Source organism: Papaver somniferum, chromosome 5 (assembly GCF_003573695.1).
Source record: "Papaver somniferum cultivar HN1 chromosome 5, ASM357369v1, whole genome shotgun sequence".
In the NCBI taxonomy this organism is placed as follows: Eukaryota; Viridiplantae; Streptophyta; class Magnoliopsida; order Ranunculales; family Papaveraceae; genus Papaver; species Papaver somniferum.
The window spans coordinates 30,204,728-30,226,342 of NC_039362.1; the positions used below are offsets into that span (position 1 = coordinate 30,204,728).

Here is a 21,615-nt window from a genome sequence, read left to right on the forward strand (position 1 = left end):
GGATCAGAGACGTGGATGTGTTTACTTTCATATTCCAAAACATCATTTGCAGGTTCGGCATACCAGCGGAAATCATGTCCAATAATGGTAAACAATTACAGGGGAAAAATATAGACATGCTCTTCGACACTTTCAAAATAAGGAAGAACAAATCCACCCCCATATACCCTCAGAGCAACATACAAGCGGAAGATACTAACAAGACCCTCGCCCTTATCCTCAAAAAGAAATTAGACGAACATAAGGGGCAGTGGTGTGAGAAGCTACACAATGTATTATGGGCATACAGGAAAACACGAAGATCTTCCACCGGGGAATCTCAATTTCTCCTCACTTATGGAGCTGAAGCAGTCATCCCAACAGAGATCCTCATGCCAACCACAAAGACCGAAGCACGGGAGAAAAATCTTTCAACAGACATGATGTTAGAGAGACTGGACGACCTGGAAGAAAGGAGGGAAGCAGCATTGCAAAAGATGAAAAATTATCAACGAAGATTAGCGAGAGAATACAACAAAATGGTTAAGCTTCGAAATTTTGTAGAAGGGCAGTATGTGCTAAGAACAATCCCGCAGTATCAACGAGAGAAGAAATGGGGCAAGTTAGCACCTACATGGGGAGGACCTTTTATAATACACGACATTGCGGGAAACGGTTCCTACTATCTTCGCAATCTGAAAGGCGAGGTCCTCCGACACCCTTGGAATGCTAAATGGCTCAAACCGTACTACCCATATGAGAAGCGCAACTTTGCATCTGCGTGAAGAATAACAGAAGAAAAAGGCAGCGTAACCGCTCTACATGTTTCTATCTCTGGACGAGGAGTAGTAGGCCTCAACCTATCAATCAAACAAACTTTTTGCAAAATCTTCAAGCAAACGAAATGGTCAAAAGGCCCGTTGTGTGACCGCATGTACATTACATAATAAATTAACAATATTGGGGAAAGTAGTTAATCTACAATCTCTCAGGGCTCCCCTATCAGTGTCTATGAGTGTAAGACCATGGGGAAGGCACCCAGCAGAAAGAGATACCCAACCAATTTTAAGGCAGCGGGTCGATGGAATGGGTGCATGTAAATATTTCAAATAAGCATCCCATATCCTAGAACGCTGCCTCGGCCCCCACCGTTTGGGAATCCTCTGGCCCAGGATTCGCCAGCGGGGTGACAGGTCTCAAGACGATCACGAAGGTACTTACCTTCGGTGTCGCACCCAAACACTCTAACTTTTTACAAAGTAAGTTATTTCTAATTTAACGCTTCACAATACTTAAAATAAAAATGAATTGATAATGCAGGTATGCCAAAAGGATGATCCATTCCATAAAGAGTTGATTACAAGTTCAGCAAATAAGATAGAGCAGGAAACACATCAAAAAATGATCCGAAACTATATAATCAACAAGGATCAACTTTCTATGACTAATAAAAGAAATCTACTTGGACGATACAGCTCCATCAGCAGGCCTCAACTTTCTATGAAGAAGGCACGCTACCACCTGAAGAAGGCACGCTACCACCTGAAGAAGGCCCAGAAGAACCAGGCAAGGGCGCGGGTGGGGGACGACGCGTATAATTCTTGACAATACCATGTTCGGCTTTAAGATCAAGTTCGATCTTGTCTAGGACTTTGTTGGTCTCCTCAGATAACTGACATCGAGCTTTATATGTGATAACAGCGGTCCGCTGGTGGGCCTAAGACAACAAGGAAGATAGGCGTTCCGCCTCTTTGAAGGCAATCTCTGCTGCTTCCTCGCGAGACGCGGTCAACCCTTTGAAATAGTTGGTTTGTCCCTCCTGTTGCACTAAGGCAGATTGAGCTTTTTTAAGCTCATCATTTGCTGCGTAAAGCTGTCCCTCGAGCGCTGAAAACAAGAAATATCAAGGGGTTAAAACAAAGAAATAACAGAATCACACTCGATAAAATGAGGTTATACCTTCGACATTATCCGAAGCCTCTTCATACTCATTAACAACTGCGTCCCGTGCCTCATCAAGAAAGTCATACTCGTCGGATAATTTCTTATAATCCATTTGAAGGTTCGTAAGAGCAAATTGACTCGCATCTAAGTCTACCTGCTTCACTGAATCCAAGTGACGAAGATGGTTGACTTCATAATTCATCTCCCCCATCCTTTTATGGAGTCGATACACATTTACTTCAAGATCTATCTCAGACTCCACTTGGCGGGCAACATCAGCTCGAGACGCTTCTAGGGCTTTACTAAGAGCGCCGACCTCAGCCCTAGTATTATCTCTTTCTTCAGTAAGATGCAGCATACTATCCCTAACCTCGGGGCCTAAGAAGGAACGAGCCTGTCGTAACTCTTCTTCCAAAAGGCGCACTCTAGCCTCTAAGTCCGAAGCATGTCCTCGAGCCTCCCGCAGGTTATCACGCGTCCATAAAAACATACCATTGAACAGATGACGGTCATGGTTGTACTTATTTTGCATATCAACCATTTGTGTTCACTTTTCACGCCACTCAGCTGCTAAGGCTTTGTGCTCATCGGCACGAGCGTTCCACTTTACGACTTCGCTTTTCAACTTCCCCGCCAACTTTGCAATATGGGATTTCTGTCGTTCCCTTTCTTTCCGAAGCCATATCAGCTCGGGTACTCCACCCACTAAAGATAGGGTGGGGAGACTCAGACAGAACACCAAAGTACAAATAGGGAATCACGAGGAGTGAAAGATTGGTAAGATACGAACCTGTGAGGCACGAGACATTTCTGCGAGTCTGCTCCAATTCGTTGCGGACTGCATCAAGCTCTGAACAAAGACTCTCCTCAGCGTTACCCAACTATTATTTTTCCTTAAGACGTCCCCTCAGTTCATTTATCTCCACTTCAACCGCAGACAGTTCCTCTTCTCTATGACGAAGCTTAGCCTCCAACTTTAAAGACTTTGCTTTGAAAAATTGGTACAAAACATGATTACAATGTTCGCTCCTCATCATCTATGTATCAAACAACAAACATTATTACACCGAAGGGTTCGGATATCACGAAGAAAAAAGTACAAGGATTTACCTCCAAGACACGCTGCTGGGGAAAACCGTACTGGTACCCATCAGCTATGGCCATCATATCAGCAACAGAGGATGGAGGGTCAACTACCAGGTTAGCTTCCGAAGCTCTCAAATTCTTCTCCCACATCTCAGCAACACGGTCCTCAGAAGACAATTGCATCATCTGACGAGTATAAGTGTCGGAATTCTTCTCACCAGTGACCACTGGGAAGGATTAGAGACGAACATCAGATTCTTCTTTTTAAGCCAAGCCAAGATGGCATCTTCACCCTCAGGCATAAGCGAGTGAGGGAAATCTTCCGAAGGAGACTCAACCGCAGACTTCTCCCTGGATGTTATTTCCTCGTCCGCGCCAGTTTCAACATCACAGCCCTCGGCATGACCCCCTGCGTTTTCAACCTGCTGATCAGTGGCACCCTCTTTACCAAGATTTCCAAGCACATCCCAATAATCATTTGGGGAAAGCAATGAGAAGTCTTCGGCAAGATACATAGCAACGTTTACATCAAAGGATTCCCCTGCGGAATATATCCTACCAAAGGAAAATTCTGGGAAAATAACAGGCAGAGTACCCACAACCTCATTCCCACCAGTATTATTGCCAATAGCGGCATATCCCTCCTCGCCGGTACCACCTGCGGTAATATTACCCTCAACTTCATCATCACCACCCGTGAAAACTTCTTCCTCACCTATACCACCCTCGTCATCAGGGGGAGAAGTATCACTGCGTTCTTCTCCATCGGACATTTCTTCATCCTCGGCAAAACCTTCATTCACAGGACTAGTAACCTCCTCATAAACCTCAGCCTCACCAGTCACAACAGTAGAAGATTGCGTGGGTCCAATTTTCTTCTTCTTCGACACCTACAAACCAGTACATGTCCCAACAAAGGCTCATTTTCTCCCTCACTTAAATTTTTTTTTTTCAACCAAGGGAAAAAGGGTGCAAATAGAATAGAGAATGTAAGAAGAAACTCTACCTTGGCAGTAGCGGCACTCTTCGGAGGAAGGGTAGCACCAGAACCCTCCTCCTCATCTCCATCAACAGCATCAAGAGCGTAAGGAAAATTCATACCCGCAAAATTCAGACGCCAAGGGAAGAAATCTCCATAATGAGCAGGAGGAGTTTCACGAGGCTTGCTGTTTTCAGAAGGACGCCAACCGCGCGGACCAGGGATCCAACCTTAAGCCCAAGGGCCAACAATTTCAATGACAGTAGCATGCCACTCATAATCATGATCACGCTTAATCCTTTCACGAGCAGGATAGAGTTTCCGTTTAACAGATCCCTCAGTGCCAGGAACATACTTCAGTTTGGCATCACTCACCTCACTTAAAAGACGAATTTCACCCCGAGGAGCAGCAGTGTTACGAAGACTAACACTCGACGGTTTACGGTTACTACTGTTGACATAATCCCCAAAGGAACTATTAAAATTTTGAGGAGTGTACCACTCTCTCTCAGCAGGATTTGGAACGTAGCAGGTCATCATCGTCTCCCCCTTGCTCCGCAGATAACATTCCTTCAGTGCACGAAGATAACTCCCAGACAATTGCGACACGGAACGATTATGAGTGTTTGTGGAAGAACCTTCACGACTAGCCATCACATCATAATAAAAGGAGTCACCCGACTTATACAGGGGCAACATGAGACCCGCCTCGAAGGCTCCAACCGTAGTCAACAGATGGAACTCATCAAACTGATACTTAGAGAGGAGTTCGTAAGTGATATCATCATCAGGGGCATAGAAGCGAACCTCAAAGGCTTGAAGATCATGTTTTTCCTGGAACATCTCAAGATCAATATGCTTGAAAGTGACCTTCTTCTTACCAACTGAAACGCTGTGTATCACGGGGGAAGCCTCTTCCTCGTCTGCGGAATCTGACGTGGGACTCAATTCTGAAGCCTTCCTTTTGGAAGGAAGATTTTTAGGAGGATCAGCTTTCAACGTAGTGCCCTTGGAGTACTTCCCCTTGAAAGAAACCGTTGGAGGAGGCGGCAAAGAACTCTGCAGGGGCACTGAAGGAGGAGCCATGGAACGAATGGGTGGAACATCCAATGTTTCACTACGAGGAGGAGGAGCCCGCGTACTCCTAGAATCTTCACGAGGACGAGAAGGAGCGCGGTTAACATCGTACCTAGACCCAGAAGGACCCTTCGGAAGATCCCCTTTCTTAGTAGGCAAAGCCTTCGAAGAAGATGAAACCCTATGACCACGAGGATCCGATTGCGAAGATTTTATAAGAACCTCCCCCAAGTGGATATCTTTCAGAATCTCTACGCGGAGGGGATCTTGGCGGACTAGACGGCGGGGTCTGGTAAGGAACCCGCGGACGATCAGACATAGCTACGAGGAAACACAAAAACAGTTTAGAGGTGAATACGAGGGGGCCACCAAAGATCAAAATACCCATAAAATGACAGTTCATCTTAGTCTCTCCCAAAAACCCTAGAGCTAGAGAACAATCAATCAATCAAAATACTGGCATATTCGCTTTGTAAAGAAGAACAGGGGCAAGCATATATGCTTCGACATATGTGTTCTTCATCACAAAACAAACAAGTTACAGCAAAAGAAGATAAACAAGTCGATACAAACAGCGGAAGATGGAAAAATCAATAACAGAAAAAGTGTAAAAACCCCATACCTATATAGAAAGAATTCACAACACCACTAAGAAGAAAACAAACACCAACGAACAGGCAAGGACAGAAGAAACAGAAAGAATCAGGAGCAGAGTGTGATCAATGAAAAGACAGGAGCAGTTAATAGCTAGAGAACAAGGAGAAAGAACAAAAATCTCTGAAAAAATATATGAAGACTGACAGGAAGAGAATGAAAGGTATTTCTAGAAAATTTTCACATTCTCTCTCTTATTAATAAGCTTGGGAGCAGAACCGTAACCGTCCCCTCCTTTTAAGAATGCAGTTATTACATGGGTTGGGAAACGTGCCCGAATATTTAGGGGAAGTTATTAGGAGAGAGATGAGGAATATGTAATGTTATTTTTCTTCTAAACTCCCACTAATACCCAAGTCAGAAGAAAAGGGAAAAATTGTGTGTACATATTTAACCATCAGCCATGTGTTTATGAAGAAACACATGGAAGGAATGCGAATCAAGACATCAAAACATGATGAGACACGCTTACAACCAAGAAGCATGTCCCATCAACATCAGATCTTCGTCCAGATAATCCGATGGTAGAAAATAAAGGTGTACCGAAGTATGATGTTAGTGCGGAGCACCAAATAGCTCCCAAAGATCTACTTTCTCTTATCCCCAGAAAGAGACAAGATCAACGGCGAGGAGAAATCTGACTGACACGGATGTGACAGGGGCAGAAGACACTTGTCTGAAACGAGCAAACGTCTCAACTACCCGCATTAAACACTCTGAGCAGTGTACATGTCAATCAACCCATAGGACGAACGAGGACAACCCTTCGTGATCAAGCATGGAACGCAGGGGGCATTGTAAAGGACGAAGACCTCTGCGTGATGGACACAAAGCACAAGAAGATAAGGTTGCAACGGCTTCTCATAAGTAGGACCCACGTTTCAACCCTATAAATACCCCTCTCCACCAAGAGAAAAGGGGTCGACCAATCCACAATCCTTAGAATAGAAGAGAAGAGAGAGAAATAGGAAGAGTAAGTAAATCCACTGCTTCCGCAGACTAATGTATATTCAAAATTCATTCGTCTTTGTAAACATTCAATACATAGTGAAACACCAACCCCTGTGGATGTAGGCCTTAGTGCCGAACCACGTAAATCTCCATCTTATTTATATTTCAGCATTTTTATATTCATCGCATATCCCTTATGATTCGTATTTATGTTCGTATTGGTAGTCTTACTCTTCATACAATCATTTTTCTGATATTATTCGACTAGGCAGTGATGAGCCCGATGAACCGATAGTATCATCTATTTTATGCTTGTGCCATTTAATTCAAGAGTTTTTAGTATGTGCGAACATTGTTTGTGAACAAGTATTAGTCCTCGTGATTTATGTGTTCACACCTAGTGTTTAAGCCTTTAAGGTGGTGGCGGAAATGAAGAAGTGTGTCAGATACAAATGTCTCTTCTGAAGTGCCCAGCTAAAGGGAATAGAAAGATGTAAATATTAAGTGAAAAGCGTTTATTAGTGGCGAAGATTAGGTATATGAATCATTTGAAGAAGTATTTAATCAAAAGAATGCAATTTATCATTACTATTTCTAAATTAAAAAAAAAAAAAATGAAGGCAGACAACTTTAATTAAATTGTCATCATCTTCCCTTTTACAAACATTTTACAATTACTAAACTCAATGAATGGAAATTTAATCAAAAATATCATTGTCAATTAAATAAATTCAAAGGAAAACCTATATACGTAGTAAGTGAGGGTAGATATCCAACTTAGACACGAAAACCTCTAGTAGTTTAGTAATTTAACGTAATTCTATATATAGTTATATACCTATATATCCGTACATGTGATCACACCGTGGAGAGGACCTTGCACAATCCATATACCCGGTCTGCGGACATGTGACCAATTCTAGCGGTTCTGCTTGAATTCAAGAAACTCATTGAGAAACTCTGTACATGATTCTTGAACTGAATAATTCATTTCATTCATTTCTACTAAATTTCCTAGAAATTCTCCTTGTGGAAATCAAATTTGGTGCTTGTTTTGCGAGAGAAATCTGATGCTAGCTGACGTAAATCTTTTGTCAATGCTGGTGCTCCACAATAGAATACTCCTGTTCAATAAAATAATGAGCAAAATCAATAATGGAATTATACGTATTTATTGGATATATAATATTATGCATCATCTTGCCCATTTCCATCTTTGAAAATTAGTAGTAGTATTGTAGTAATGCTCCAAAATAATGAACCATCCAGGTTATTATTGTTTATATGCAATTGGTAACAAGTAAAAAATGAACTTACCAACTCGTGAATCTTTGTGATTGAGTGCGATCCTCTTGTAAACGTTTCTCCAATTAGGCTTTGCAAAATGAGACTTAACACGCGTACCAGAAACAACATCGACACCGTTCTTCGCATGGTTAAGGTCCTGCAACATAGCAATCAAGGCAGACCTAGCATCACCTTCCTCGTACACGCTGGTACAGTAATTGTGAAGTTCAATAACTTGTTGAGTATCCATCTCGGCCACTTCATTCATCACACCTTTAAACCAGTCGAAAGAGCCTTGTTCCCTCGTGACCCAGTAGAAATAAGCTCTCTTGGTCTTGAATCCTTTCCTAATGTTGCTAGAGCTACCATTGTTACTATGATCGTTCTTGGGTGTTTCCATACCCAATGAATTATAAGACGCTTCGAGATCGTCTTCTTCTTGGATGGCTTTCATGTTGTTCACAATGTCTTTTACAATGCTGATCATTGGTGTGGCTCCGATCCCTAACCCAACCAACAGTACTACCTCGTATTTCTTGTAGTCTTGTGCTGGTGCACCGTACGGTCCGTCTATCAGCACCCTCGGGAACCTGCACGTAACCACCGTTTGTTTAAATGTCTAAGTCAAGTGTGCATCATAAATTGCATGTGTATGTTGTGTTGTCTTTGTTGAGTACAAAACCAGTTATGTAATCCCGTGAATGTGCCTAAGCTTAGGAAATTCTATCAACCACACAGTACACATCTGTCACATTCGGAAATTGGCTTATTCTGTGATCTATCGCATTAGAAAGCCAAAAGAACCAATGCAGCTGTAGTTGGCCATCCATTGTCGACATTGTTATTTTTGTGAGGCTATAATTATTGAATATAGAAGATAAAAATGTTTGCTTACGGTGGATTGTTTCCGCCAGCTCCATGGAAATCTGCCCTCAGTAGTCCACTTTTATCGCCGGTTGGAGGCTGACAGACCTGTGAATATATTATATGCATTATTATCAAGCGTAATTAACACCATGTTCATGGATCTCATCCGATCCGTGATTAACTCGACTCAATAAATCAATCTCGAAACAATTTATTATTCTTAAAATTTCAACGGTCTTTATTTAAAACACTGACTGTACCTCAGAGAAAACAGTTTTGAGCTGTCTTGTCCAGTCTCCCAGAGTTCGAATGTGGACACTCAGGTAATTCTCTCCTGGAGCTGAAGTTATGGAGAATGGATGCCTGTTTTCATGAATTAAACATTTTTTTATTAGGTACAACAATTCGCAGACGCATTTTTGTTTCTATTGAAGCAGTAATTCTATATTTACCATTCAAAGGGAGAGACAGCAGAGCAATTGACAAACATGTATTGCCCGCTCTTGTATCTGAATCCTTGTGGTTTGGACATATGCAGTGACAACACATTTCCGGGATACACAGCAACCTTGAGTATTTTAACTGGCTTGATACTTGATCTCAGAGCTCTAGTTAATCTTTCGCAAGCGTACAGGGCTACTGGGACTGCCAAATACATCCATGTCTGCAAAACCCCATAACAATGAACGTCAGCTAATTACAGTGATAATTAGACGAGCAAATTAAATATCGGGGGTGGGATAACTAACCGTTTTCTTGTACCATTCTTTGGTAAGGTAGAGCTTGATTCCATGGACAATGAGAAGAGTGTAGACGATAATGAACAAGTGGTGAGTGTACCAGAACATGTTGAATCCTGTTAATCCGGTGAAAGGCCATGGTAATTTGATTCTGTTGCGTCGGAACCATGGACTGGCGAATGTGAATGCTATTATCATCAAAACCACCATTATGATTCCCGTTACACCTTCAATTCCCTTGACAAACCACCAGTAACTTTCAGGCTGTTCTTTTCCAAAGAATGGCTCCATAGGCTCATACGCTTCTTCTGAAGCGCGTAGGAGACGAGGGAAATCACAAGCCAAATGAGCTATCACGTGAAGCGCAGTTCCAATCGCAATTCCAACCGCAATTACCTTATGGAAATTGAGATTATCGTCAAAAGGAACGACAACACCTAGCTTGGTCTTGTTTCTGAGCCAAGTGATAGTGTTGCGACAGACCGGTAGTAAAATCAACGCCATGTTGAACTTGAGCGTCTCGGCAGCACCCTTAGCAGTGCAAACACAATACCCCATGACTTCATAGGCTGCTTTGTTACGATACTGAACGAACTTGTAAGTAAAAAGACCGAGCAAGATTCCAAGCCAGAGAGTGAAAACCCAAATCCTTTGCCAGTTATCTAAGAAGAAGTACTTAGTGGTGTTATACGATCGTTTAACCGGATTCGTCTCTCTAGTTGCTATAAGTTTTTGACTTAACATTTGGCTTAGAATTCGACTCTCTCCTCCTCTAACTGTCTGTGGAGCTTGTAACAATAGCATCTCCAAGTCCTCAATCTATTCATTACACAGACAAAATCTTCATTTAGCTGCAAAATAGTAACTAGTACAAGTTATTCATTGTTAAAGCTTAATTAATGTAATTACCATGATGTAACCCAAGTTGTCTAAATCAAGCTCTTCCATGATCAAGGCAGCGTATTCTTCGGCTTGTTTTTGAATGTTCGTTAGCTTGTTCGCTGAAGCACTTAGACTAATAATCTGCAGTTCAACATTTTTTTTTTTTAAAATTCCTTTTGATTAATCAGAATTCTGGCACTGAAAATTTCAGTTGGTTTACTAAGAAACTTACCTCTTTGACTTCTTCCTCGGTGATTCTTCCATCAGCATCTTTGTCAACCCTGCATTTGCAGTCTTGCCTAAATTAGTAAAAATCAACATAGACTTAAAAGGGATTATTTAATGGAGAATTAATCACTGAATTTTACATGTCAAAGAACGTTTGGAGCCTAGAATCGAAGCTCTGATCCGATATTTGCTCCCAGAATTCTTGCAATTCATGCTTGTTAAGTGAGTCTGTTTTGATATGCCTCCTCCTAGCAAGTGCATCAAAAAGCTCAAGTGCAAATTCTTTAGACTCCTTGTTCATCCCTGTACAGAAGAATTCCAAATAAAGTCAGAATCCCCATGTTTGATTTGATTCAGTCACCGTGACTGTGTAGTACTAAATCGGAATTAATGTTACCTATGCATTCGGTGAACTGAGAACGGTGTAATAAACCATTAGTTGAAGCAGTTAAAGTATCAAATCTTTTCTCAACGGCAGCCCATCCGGCACCACCGTCGGTTTTACTAATGAATTTGAGTCCTTTCAAAGCGTATGCAGCTGCGGATTTAGTTCTGTCTAAACGACGTACAGGAACAGACCGTTTGTTGATAGAAGCAAGACGTTTGAGTTCCTGAGAAACTTGTTTGATTCTGGAAGAAGCATTTCTCATGATAGATGAACCAAATGATGATTTCTTCTCTAAAGTTCTCGCTAGCAATGTCACTTCAGGATCTTCATGGTCTGCAACACCTCCCGCGGTTTTAACACTATGAACAGCAACGGAATCTTCGCGGACGTCTAGAGTAATCTCAACATAAGCTTCATCGTCGTCTTCGTTATTCGTAGCTGAAGACCTTCCAGTACCATTAATGGAATTCATCATCGTTTCTCCTGGTATATTAAACCTTGCACTTTTTCTTGCTCTCTTGTTTAGAACAAGTGGTCCGCTAAATGGACCACTATATGAAGCTCTCTCGCTCCCAACACTCTCTGTATCAGAATGATGATCCTCTGTCCCCATATTCTGCATCTCTTTGATCATAAACCCAAATTCGTTTTCTTCAATCTTTCGATTCAGTAGAACTTCTAGAATGCAGAATAACGCCTCTGGAAACCGATATTTGCGTCCCCCAAAGATTGATTTTTGTTTTGAGGGAATGGAATGAGATTTTTGTCTGTCTGTTTGTGTTTCTGATGCTTTTGCTTGGAATTGAATTTTTCTTGAGAATGAGAAGAAGGATAATGCGAGTATTTAAATGGTTTGAAAAGATTAATTTATTGACAAACGAAATTGATTAGTCAATAAAGCCAAATCGCACTAACGAAAATCACTGTTGGAATTATTCAAAGGGATTACTTACTGGTAGTGCTATTGAAGGTCATTTTCATTTAACTAATATTTTTTAGTCTTTTACCACCAAACTATGACTCAATAATATCCTCAAATCATATTGAAAGTTACTCGCAACTCAAGGACTGAGCCAGCGGGTGTGAACAGAGCTCTCTTGGCGGGCCTTTTGCCCTCACCATGCATTTTGCCTAAGATTCAAAAAAATAAAAGATAAAGAGTACATTTGTGCTTCCACTTGGCTCAATCAAATGTAGACTAGTGGTATTATGTGCATGAGCCTAAAATGAACAAGCAATTCTTTTTTTTTTTTAAGTTTTGATTGAATTAAATGGTTTATTTGTTAAATCATTTTTGATGATTTTTTAGGCTTCAAATCTGGGGAGGGTAGGACTTAGGAGCTCAGAATTGGAGGTGAAAGAAGAAAAGTAATGGAACAGTTTGTATAGGGTACAGATGAATCCTACGTCCTTCCTACCCACTCTGTTGGTCAAAAAATTCACCAGAGACATACATAGTTCCAAGTCCTAGAATGGGAACTGATCGAAGTTTCATCCACCCGTCAAACTTTGATCAATAACCTGCGGGACGCAAAATCCGCAGGCGAAATTTGTGAGTGCCTTCTAACATGCTGCATCTGTAAAAGTGTGAGTTGACAAATTAGAGTTGGAGCTTGGAAGTTTGCAATAGTTATGCCATCATGACATGAGCAAAGCAAGGCGACGACAATATTGAAATATTGAGTCATAAAGTTTTTGATTCCCCCATTTCATTTTATTTTTGTATAAAAGTGCAGTATATTTGGGACTGCTGTAACTTGGCCATCTATTGTCACCTTAATCCGCGAGGAAGGTAAAGGCTAATACCGGCCTATTGCTCCGTCTAGATGAATAATCAAAGTAGGGACCAATTTGTTGGAACGGATCAAGGGCTCTGTGTTTTTGGCCGCGGATGCTCGGTGTCTTTTCAATTCGTGCGGTAGGTGAAGACACATTGCATTAGGAATTATGTTACGTACATACTCTTATCCAACTTTTAATTAAAAAGTTAAATTGGACCCTAACCACCAAAAATACAATAAGGTAAACTTGTTTGACCACCCTATTCTCACATGTGGACAATACTGCTTTCTTTACACGTTGGTTATTCAAGTCAATCAGGCAAGGAATAACAAAAAAGCATGCGCGCCATTGACCATTCATTTCTTTTTCATTGATAAAAATGAAAAAATGGCATGGATGGTTCCTCACATTTTCTAGGTTTATTTTAGGCTGGTGTTGCAAAACAAATAGCGACAGTAAGGTCACTGTTATGCCATATGTGTAATATTTGTGATTCAAGGCACGTATATGTTGCAAACAAGTGAAAAATGAGGGTGTTTCACCACTCTTTATTATATTTTACCAATAATATTGTAATACATTTTTATTTATCTTTGATGCGGAAATCGCGGGATTGAATCCCTAACCTATAATTCGGGGAGTTCGATCTCTGGCTAACTGATATTCCCTGTTGGTTTAGTATAATACAGACCTGTCACATATAGAGTTCATGAATAAGTGTGTAAATCGTAATTTACAGTTTGAATTTCACCCGGTGGTCTTAACTGTAAAACGAGTATATATAGGTGCGTGTGAGCTTTCCACAACCCATAGTTAAAAAATTTCCTTCTGAGTATTACGCGTCTATGCTGGCTTACTACTAGTGTTGAAAAGTAGATCATTTTCCATTAAGGCTTATACAAATTGCAAAATCTACCAACCAAAGCTGCTGATATTGGTGCGCAATTGAATTACTAGACCCATGAATGATGGATTCTAAGAATCCGTGATTGGTAAGACTTTTGCGTTGGTGAAATTAAATGGAGGAAGAAAAAATTGACTTCTATTTTGATGATTCAAAGCATTAGAAAAGAGAGATCCGTTTTGTATTTTGTTTGGGTATTATGTGAATCCGCGTCTTTGGACTCATGACTTTGTTGTTGGACACAACAAATGGAAATATGCTTAGGTAGTTATCATGATTTATGACACATCTGAATTCCTTGTTTCTATTTCAAGTTTTAGTTTCTTTCACATTCACAAAGCAAAGCAGTACATTCAAAGTAGTGATATGATATCTATCTAGTTATCTTTTGAAAGTGATGGAGGACATCTTAGGATGACTCAAAAGTACCTAATATCTCAGAGTAAAAAAAATCTTAATTTGCTTCTTGTTATCTCAATGTTTTTTTTCTATATGGGACGATGATCCATGCACCATTTCCATGAGGAAAGCGTAGAAACTGTGTGCATTATTGTTGTAGGAGTAGTCATCTGGCACATATATATGAATTACGATAATTGAACCTGTTAAGGGAAAGGAGACAATAATTATGCACCTCCGCCGTTTTTGATGAATATTTTCTTTTATTTCAAATAGAAGGTTATATTAAAATGAGAAAAAGAAACCAAGGATCAAACCAAGGTTAATACAGCGAATTCTACATACGCATTAGAGTATCCCAATTATTCCAAATTAAACTAGGAACAACATACTTAAAAGTATCGTTGTCACAAGACCATAAGACTACCAATTGCTTAACCAAATCAATATTTTCTTGCACACTCTTGTGCCTACCTCCAAAAACTCTTCCATTCCTCTCATTCCACAAAATCCAACAAACCGCATAATGTAAGGTTTGCCAAACATCCTTACCTCTCCCTTGCAACACATTGTTAGACCATGCTTCGAACAATTGAAGCAAAGTACTTGGTAATGACCAGGCTATCCTAAAGGATCTGATGAAATAATTCCAAATCTCAAAAGAGTACTTACAATGAATGAACATGTGATTTGCTGACTCCTAACGTCGTTGCACAAAACACACTGCTCGCTATCAATATTTACACCCCGATGTCGTAACATATCCCTGGTAGGTAACAAATCATGAAAAGTATCCCAAATGATAAAACTTACCTTGTTTGGAATGTTACCTTTCCAAAGGGACTCATCGAAGCCGCACTCTTCAAGGTTGCCTGAAAGTCTTTCATAACATCTTGAAACATTGAAGTTCCCCATAATCTCCATTTTATCGTCCTCTTCTACAAGCTCGGGAACCTGATTTAAGTCACTCCTCAGTAGGTCCCATTCTAATTGCTCATTTGAATTTAATGGTCTCTTAAAATCCCAAACCCAGACTTCATTTGCTATCATGTCAAAAATTGTTGCGTCCTTAGCCTTCACCGCCTTGTAAATTACTGGAAACAAGTCCTGCAATTTTCCCCTGTCTAGCCAACGATCCTTCCAAAAGCAGATGTCTTTACCATTTCTTACCGTAAAAGTCGTCATATTCTGAACCATCGTCACCATATTAGTAACGTTCTTCCACAAACTCATACCATGTGACTTATTATCCACATCGGGAATTAACAAATCACTATTATCAACAAATGTTTCATTTACTAACTAAAAAAGCGGGGTTCTAACAACAACACCCAGTATTTCGCTTAGCAATTTGTATGGACTAACTCCGAAATACTTTCTAGAGAATCAACTAGACAATCAGACTCAATCTAGGTAAAAGTATCTCAAGGAGTTAATATCTCTCTCTTGTTTTGATTTACTCAACCTAATAGAAATCATCGAGTCTTTAATTAAACACAAGGAATAACTTGGATGGTATCAAAGACCAATATCCAAGGATCAATCATTGACAATCAACAACCACAGGTTGGATTACTCTAATTGATGATCTAATGCACAACCTGTATTATTTCAATTATAAAGGTAAAACAATATAATGAGGAAATTGAAATAACACAGACACCAGAAATTTTGTTAACGAGGAAACCGCAAATGCAGAAAAACCCCGGGACCTAGTCCAGATTGAACACACACTGTATTAAGCCGCTACAGACACTAGCTTACTCCAAGCTAACTTCGGACTGGATTGTAGTTGAACCCCAATCAGTCTCCCACTGATCCAAGGTACAGTTGTACTCCCTAGGCCTCTTATCCCAGCAGGATACTGCACACTTGATTCCCTTAGCTGATCTCACCCACAACTAAGAGTTCCTACGAACCAAAATCGAAGACTTGATGATAAACAAATTTGTCTCACACAGACAAGTCTATCGAAGGATCAATCTGTCTCCCACAGATAAACCCTAAAAGGTTTTGTTCCGTCTTTTGATAATAATCAAGGTGAACAGGAACCAATTGATAATCCGGTCTTATATTCTCGAAAAACAGCCTAGAGTAATCAATCACCTCACAACAATCTTAATCGTATGGTAGCGAAACAAGATGTTGCATAATCACAAACAATGAGACGAAGATGTTTGTGATTACTTTTTATATCTTGCCTATTGGAGATATCAATCTCAAGACAATCAATATGATTTTACTCGTACGATAGAAGATGCAAGATCAGATCACACAATTACGATAAAGTAGTATCGGTCTGGCTTCACAATCCCAATGAAGTCTTTAAGTCGTTAACCTGGTTTTAGAAGAAGAAACCTAAAGGTTAAATGAGAAACGAATCTAGCACGCAAACTAGTATCACACGTAAGGTGTGGGGATTAGTTTTGCATTGATGCTAGATGTCCCCTTATATAGTTTTTCAAATCAGGGTTTGCTATTAGGTTACCTTGGTACAAAGCAATCAATATCCATCGTTAGATGAAAACCTGATTTAGATTCAAGATAATATTTCTCAACCGTTAGATCGAAAACTTAGCTTGTTACACACAATTGAAATGCACGCTTCTAGGTTTGTTAACCGTACCCAAACATATGCACTTGTTGGTTCAACAATATTTAACCAAAAGGTTAGCCACATGAGCATTTCATATCAACCATGTTCTTCTTCACCATAACTAGTTCACATGACTCAAATGAACTAGTTAGAGAGTTGTTCAATTGCAAGGAAATCTTATGTAACTACACAAGACACAATTGAAGCAAAGATAATTTGATTCACTTGAATTGGTTCATGAATTTTATAGCCACGGTTTGCAAACTGCATTCCTTATTCTTTTTAAGTTTAAGTTCAGAAATCATTTTCAGATATATAACCTTCTTAAGTTCGCAGACTTGGTTCGCGTACTTAAGTTACCGGGCAGAGTTTACAAACTCCAGCATTCGGGAATGAGAACTTCGTCGGTTCGTGCACTGGGTTCGCGGACTTAGCTTCACGCACTAGTTTGTCAACTCCAGCAGAAATTCTCGGGTTTGAGAACTTCGGCAGTTCCAGACTGAGTTCGCGGACTTTGCACTTGCCATTCTTCCGGTTCTCTTAATCAACAAAGTTCGCAAATTTTGGTTCAAGGAATAGGACTTATACATAAATGTGTTTCCACAACAATGCTTATGTCCACCATTGGTTATGTAATCTAGACTCTCATTCCAATCATTGAAACATTCTTAGAGGACGTTATATAGTCGTCAAAGCAATTTTCAAAGTGATTGAAACATATCATGACTTTCGTCACTAGGTAAAGATAAACTTGGTCGAAGCGAAAAGCTTACCAACATATATTTCGAGATATAGATATGCGAGGTATACTCGGCTCGAAATACCAATTGTGTATAATCAAAGTCTATATATAGCATACGACTTTTTGTCTCAATAAGTAGGAGATAACATAGATAGACTTTTGAGTGATAGATAAGTTCAAGTCTTCACATACCTTTTTGTCGAGAAGTTCCACCGGTTCCTTGAGTAGTTCTTCTTCTTGTATGATGAATCACCATGAAGTCCTTGATCTCAACTACACTTTCTATCCTAGTCCGAGACTTAGCTATAGTAGACTAGAAATCAAGACTTATAGTTTTGATTACTAACATTGACAAACATGCTTGAGATATCAACGCATGCGAGTTCGACCGAGCAATGCTCTAACACTAACTTTCTCAAAAGACTTGTTTTGGACTTCGAAAATCTCCAAATCCTTTTTACTAACAATGACTGGTTAATTCTCCTCAAATTTTTCACACCTAAACCCACATTCACCTTAGGAACACAAAGCTTCTTCCAATAAATCCACACCAATTTCTTTCAACCTTCCACCGCACCCCCACAAAAAGTTGCGCATAATCTTAATCATTCTTTTTTCCATGCTCACAGGTAAGTGAAAAAGAGACAAGTAATAAATCGGTAAGCTTGCAAGACAACTCTTAATGAGAATTAATCTACCTGCTTTATTAAGTTGCATTTTCTTCCATGACGCTAGCTTTTGCTCCATTCTAATCAAGACATGTTCCTAAACTGATGTGCTAAGCCAATGTGCATCAATCGGCATCCCAAGGTAAGTAAACGACAATTTCTCTTTCTTGCAACCTAGATCTCTCTAGCTAAAGCATCAATTACCCCATCGGCTCCCACACTAATCATAGTACTCTTATCTAAGTTCAGCTTCAAACCCGTAATAGTTTCTAACACAGTCAGAATGATATAGAGAGGTCTGACTTACTCCACCGAAGCATCAAGGAAAATCAAAATATCATTCACAAATTGAAGGTGAAAGATAATAGTACCATGATCCACCACTTGGAAACCAGAAAGCTGACCTCTTTCAACCACATCATTTATTAGCTTGGAAAGAATTTCTACCACCAGAAGAAACAAATACGGTGATAATGAATCTCCATGTCATAAACCCTTATTAGGTTTAAATTTTTCGGTCGAACCACCATTCACAAGAATATAGAGAGATGTGTAGAAGTTATACACCATTTGATCCAAGAGATCCTTCTGACGCCAAATTCGAGCTTTTGTAAGATTGTGAATAAGGCTTGCCAATTAACATTACCCAAAGCTTTCTCCATGTCGATCTTACACAGAATTCTCGGTTTCCTAGCCTTCAATCTGCTATCCACACATTCATTGGCAATTAAAACAATATCAAGATCAGGGTTCCATCTCTACGATAATAAGCACAATGATTCGCATAAAAGAGTGCATGGTATTAAAAGTACTCTTCATAATTAAAGGATATTCTCAACTACATATAAATTAAAGGATATTTTCAAGAATATATGAATAATAATATATATATAAGAAAAGAAAAAAAAATATTAGAGCTAATTTGACATCAGTTGAATTCCAATTAAGGAATATGTTGTCATGTACACTACGTACATGCCTCTTATATAATGAAATTAAGACACTACAAAAATACCATCAAGAAAAGCAGCAACCATCAGCATTATACTTAGTTTTCAAGGCTGCTAATTCTTCCTAATGTCAAAATCATCATTTCTAGTTTTGGGGTCTGCTTCTACCATCTTCATCACTCTTTTTGCCTTATCGTTATTCTGTGCAGAATCTGTTGATGGTACTACTATTTGGAGCAAAAAGACTGTTATTGTGGAAAATGATATCGATCAAGGATAGCTTTAAAAATTCATTGCAGATCAAGTGAAGATGATTTGGGTGAGCATACACTATATTACAAAAAAAAAATTCAGTGGAAATTTAATGTTACTGTTTTGATGACAACTACATTTTCGTGCGATTCAGGTTGACATGATCCTAATGGAAAAAAGGACCATATAATGAAGTTTAATGCTTACAAAGCACGAAGAGACTGGCAGGTACATTGTCTAAATGATTGTTCGTAGAGCATTCGTCAAGATGGTGGCTATTATGGGGATGGCTATCCTGCAGCAGTATCTGAGCATCAATTCGAAAAGATGTTTTCTTATTAAGAAAAGATAGCTTGATGATATTTATTTATAGCTTCATTATGATAAATTTGCATTTTTTGATGTATTTAGTTTTTACAGGAATCAGATATCAATTGAAAAATTAATAAAAAAAACTATTATCTTATTTACGAGCTTTGTGGATTTTCTCTTCCTGATTTTTTTTTGTTTCGTATAACTTCATAATGTCCTTTTTTAAAAAAAAACAAACAAACAAACTACTATCAAGGGGTGCATTTGGTTCTGCTGATTTCTTCAGGGAGAACTTACCAGGGGTGTACAGGATGCCCGGAAGCCTACCATGTACCGTCTGGGTCCGAAGGAGCTCATGGGCTCCCGATAGCTTGTCATGGGCTTGTCCGGCCTGCCCGACAATTATAAGTGGGTAAACCCGGGTTTTTGTTCAAATACTGGAGTTCGACCTGTTAGCCTGCCCGATAGCCTGTTTAGTTACACGGCCTGCCTGATTGCCGATATTCTGGAATAAAGTTTTTCAACTAGTGTGATGGATTTCTCATGAACTTAAATTTCAAATTTGGACAATTTATTGGGGTTAGAGAAATTTTGAATGACGTTTCACAATAATGAAAATGAATTGCTTAAATTACTATTTGAACGAGTTACAGATATATCATCATTCATCAACCCAAAAACAAACCTATATACTTTTTAAAATTTTGAATTATCTCTTGGGCCCGTGGCCTGCCAAGCCTGACCTGGACTGGCCTGTATTGTTTCACGAGTACGGACGGGCCACGAGCATTGAATTTTTGCTATTGCTCAGCCTGTTAAACTTAATGGGTAGTAAGGACTACAAGCCCGTTCGGGCGAGCCTGTGCTATAATCGGGTTTGGGCTGGCCTGCCCGGCCCGATGTACACCCTTAGAACTTACTCAACATGCATGCATTTGTTTTTGAAGATGCCTATTTGCGGAAATGATTGCCTTGAAAAAGTATGGTTTTCATTAACCATGCTCGTATTCTTCATATCCATATCTGAGCTACTTGTTGCTGGTTTCTGCAGGGAGAACATGTGAATTTGCGTTTGAGGATCCCTATATACAGAAAGGTTATCTTTTACAAACGTGACTTCTTTCCCATCTTCCAAGCTCACGTTTCGTATATTAAGTGTTTATCCAGATGCAGCAATAAAAACACAGGAAGACATCTCATCAGGTGATTGAGGAGCGGATCCAATGTACAATCCAGGTGTGCAATTGCACATCCAACCAAACTGGCTCCCAAGCCTAAATTTATCCAGTGTTCATGCCCTTTTTTTCTTGGCTGCACCCCTTATTTTGAGATGATGCTTTCCCATGAAAGATTTCTGACTCCACCCTTCTTGCTTGGTTGCACCCCTTATTTTAGAACGATTTTTGAGGGGACCATGGTTTTTTTGAGGGGACCATGGTTTTATTAGGCCACCTTCCCTATAGTTATAAGGGGTGTCCTAAAGTATTGAAATGACTAACCTACCCTTAACCTAATTTAATTTAAAACCAACCCAATAACCACCTATCTATATTATAACAAGAAGTGGTGTGTGTAGCCTTACAAATCCGACCATCGATTTCGTCATCCCACGATGGAGATTGATCGGTTATATGTCCTATATAGACGTTCGTCCGATCCCTTGGCTTCCTAATAAAAATATGATTCTAAAGATTATTTAACGGCGTCGAATCCTTGGATTTCTTAATTTGACTGTAGCGTCGGATTTCCTAATTTGACTAAGTTTCCGTTCTTAATTTGACTGTAGCGTCGGATTTCCTAATTTGACTAAGTTTCCGTTAATATGGGCTAATACTAAGTAGATGTATTTATAGAACAGAAGAGCATCATGCTTTAACGGTTTCACCAACAGATGGTCTTCTATCTATAGTTCTTCCCCTCCATTAACGACTTCTAATTCTTAACTTCG

General features: G+C 39.6%; 2 protein-coding genes across 2 annotated transcripts; both read right to left on the reverse strand.

The window, feature by feature from the left end:
- Window positions 1–7,290: 7,290 nt before the first annotated feature.
- LOC113281272 (respiratory burst oxidase homolog protein C-like) lies at window positions 7,291–11,895 on the reverse strand. The gene is made up of 10 exons (XM_026529975.1): window positions 11,072–11,895; window positions 10,815–10,977; window positions 10,679–10,727; window positions 10,474–10,587; window positions 9,574–10,383; window positions 9,277–9,488; window positions 9,085–9,187; window positions 8,853–8,929; window positions 7,988–8,547; window positions 7,291–7,794 (listed from the first exon to the last, which is right to left on the reverse strand). Exons 1-10 carry the CDS (start codon window positions 11,694–11,696, stop codon window positions 7,685–7,687), a joined length of 2,823 nt encoding a protein of 940 aa, XP_026385760.1. The 5' UTR covers window positions 11,697–11,895; the 3' UTR covers window positions 7,291–7,684.
- Window positions 11,896–14,880: 2,985 nt separating this feature from the next.
- Window positions 14,881–15,353, reverse strand: LOC113278910. The gene is made up of 2 exons (XM_026527632.1): window positions 14,961–15,353; window positions 14,881–14,913 (listed from the first exon to the last, which is right to left on the reverse strand). The coding sequence occupies exons 1-2, from the start codon at window positions 15,351–15,353 to the stop codon at window positions 14,881–14,883; spliced, it is 426 nt and encodes a 141-aa protein (XP_026383417.1).
- Window positions 15,354–21,615: the final 6,262 nt, after the last annotated feature.

Coding starts and splice junctions, on each gene's coding strand:
- LOC113281272 (XM_026529975.1), bottom strand. CDS start 11,696: ATGATCAAAGAGATGCAGAATATGGGGACAGAGGATCATCATTCTGAT. Junction 9,188..9,276: donor GCTGTCTCTCCCTTTGAATG/GTAAATATAGAA, acceptor TCATGAAAACAG/GCATCCATTCTCCATAACTT. Junction 8,930..9,084: donor TCAAAACTGTTTTCTCTGAG/GTACAGTCAGTG, acceptor ATATATTCACAG/GTCTGTCAGCCTCCAACCGG.
- LOC113278910 (XM_026527632.1), bottom strand. CDS start 15,353: ATGGTGACGATGGTTCAGAATATGACGACTTTTACGGTAAGAAATGGT. Junction 14,914..14,960: donor AAGGTAACATTCCAAACAAG/GTAAGTTTTATC, acceptor GTTACCTACCAG/GGATATGTTACGACATCGGG.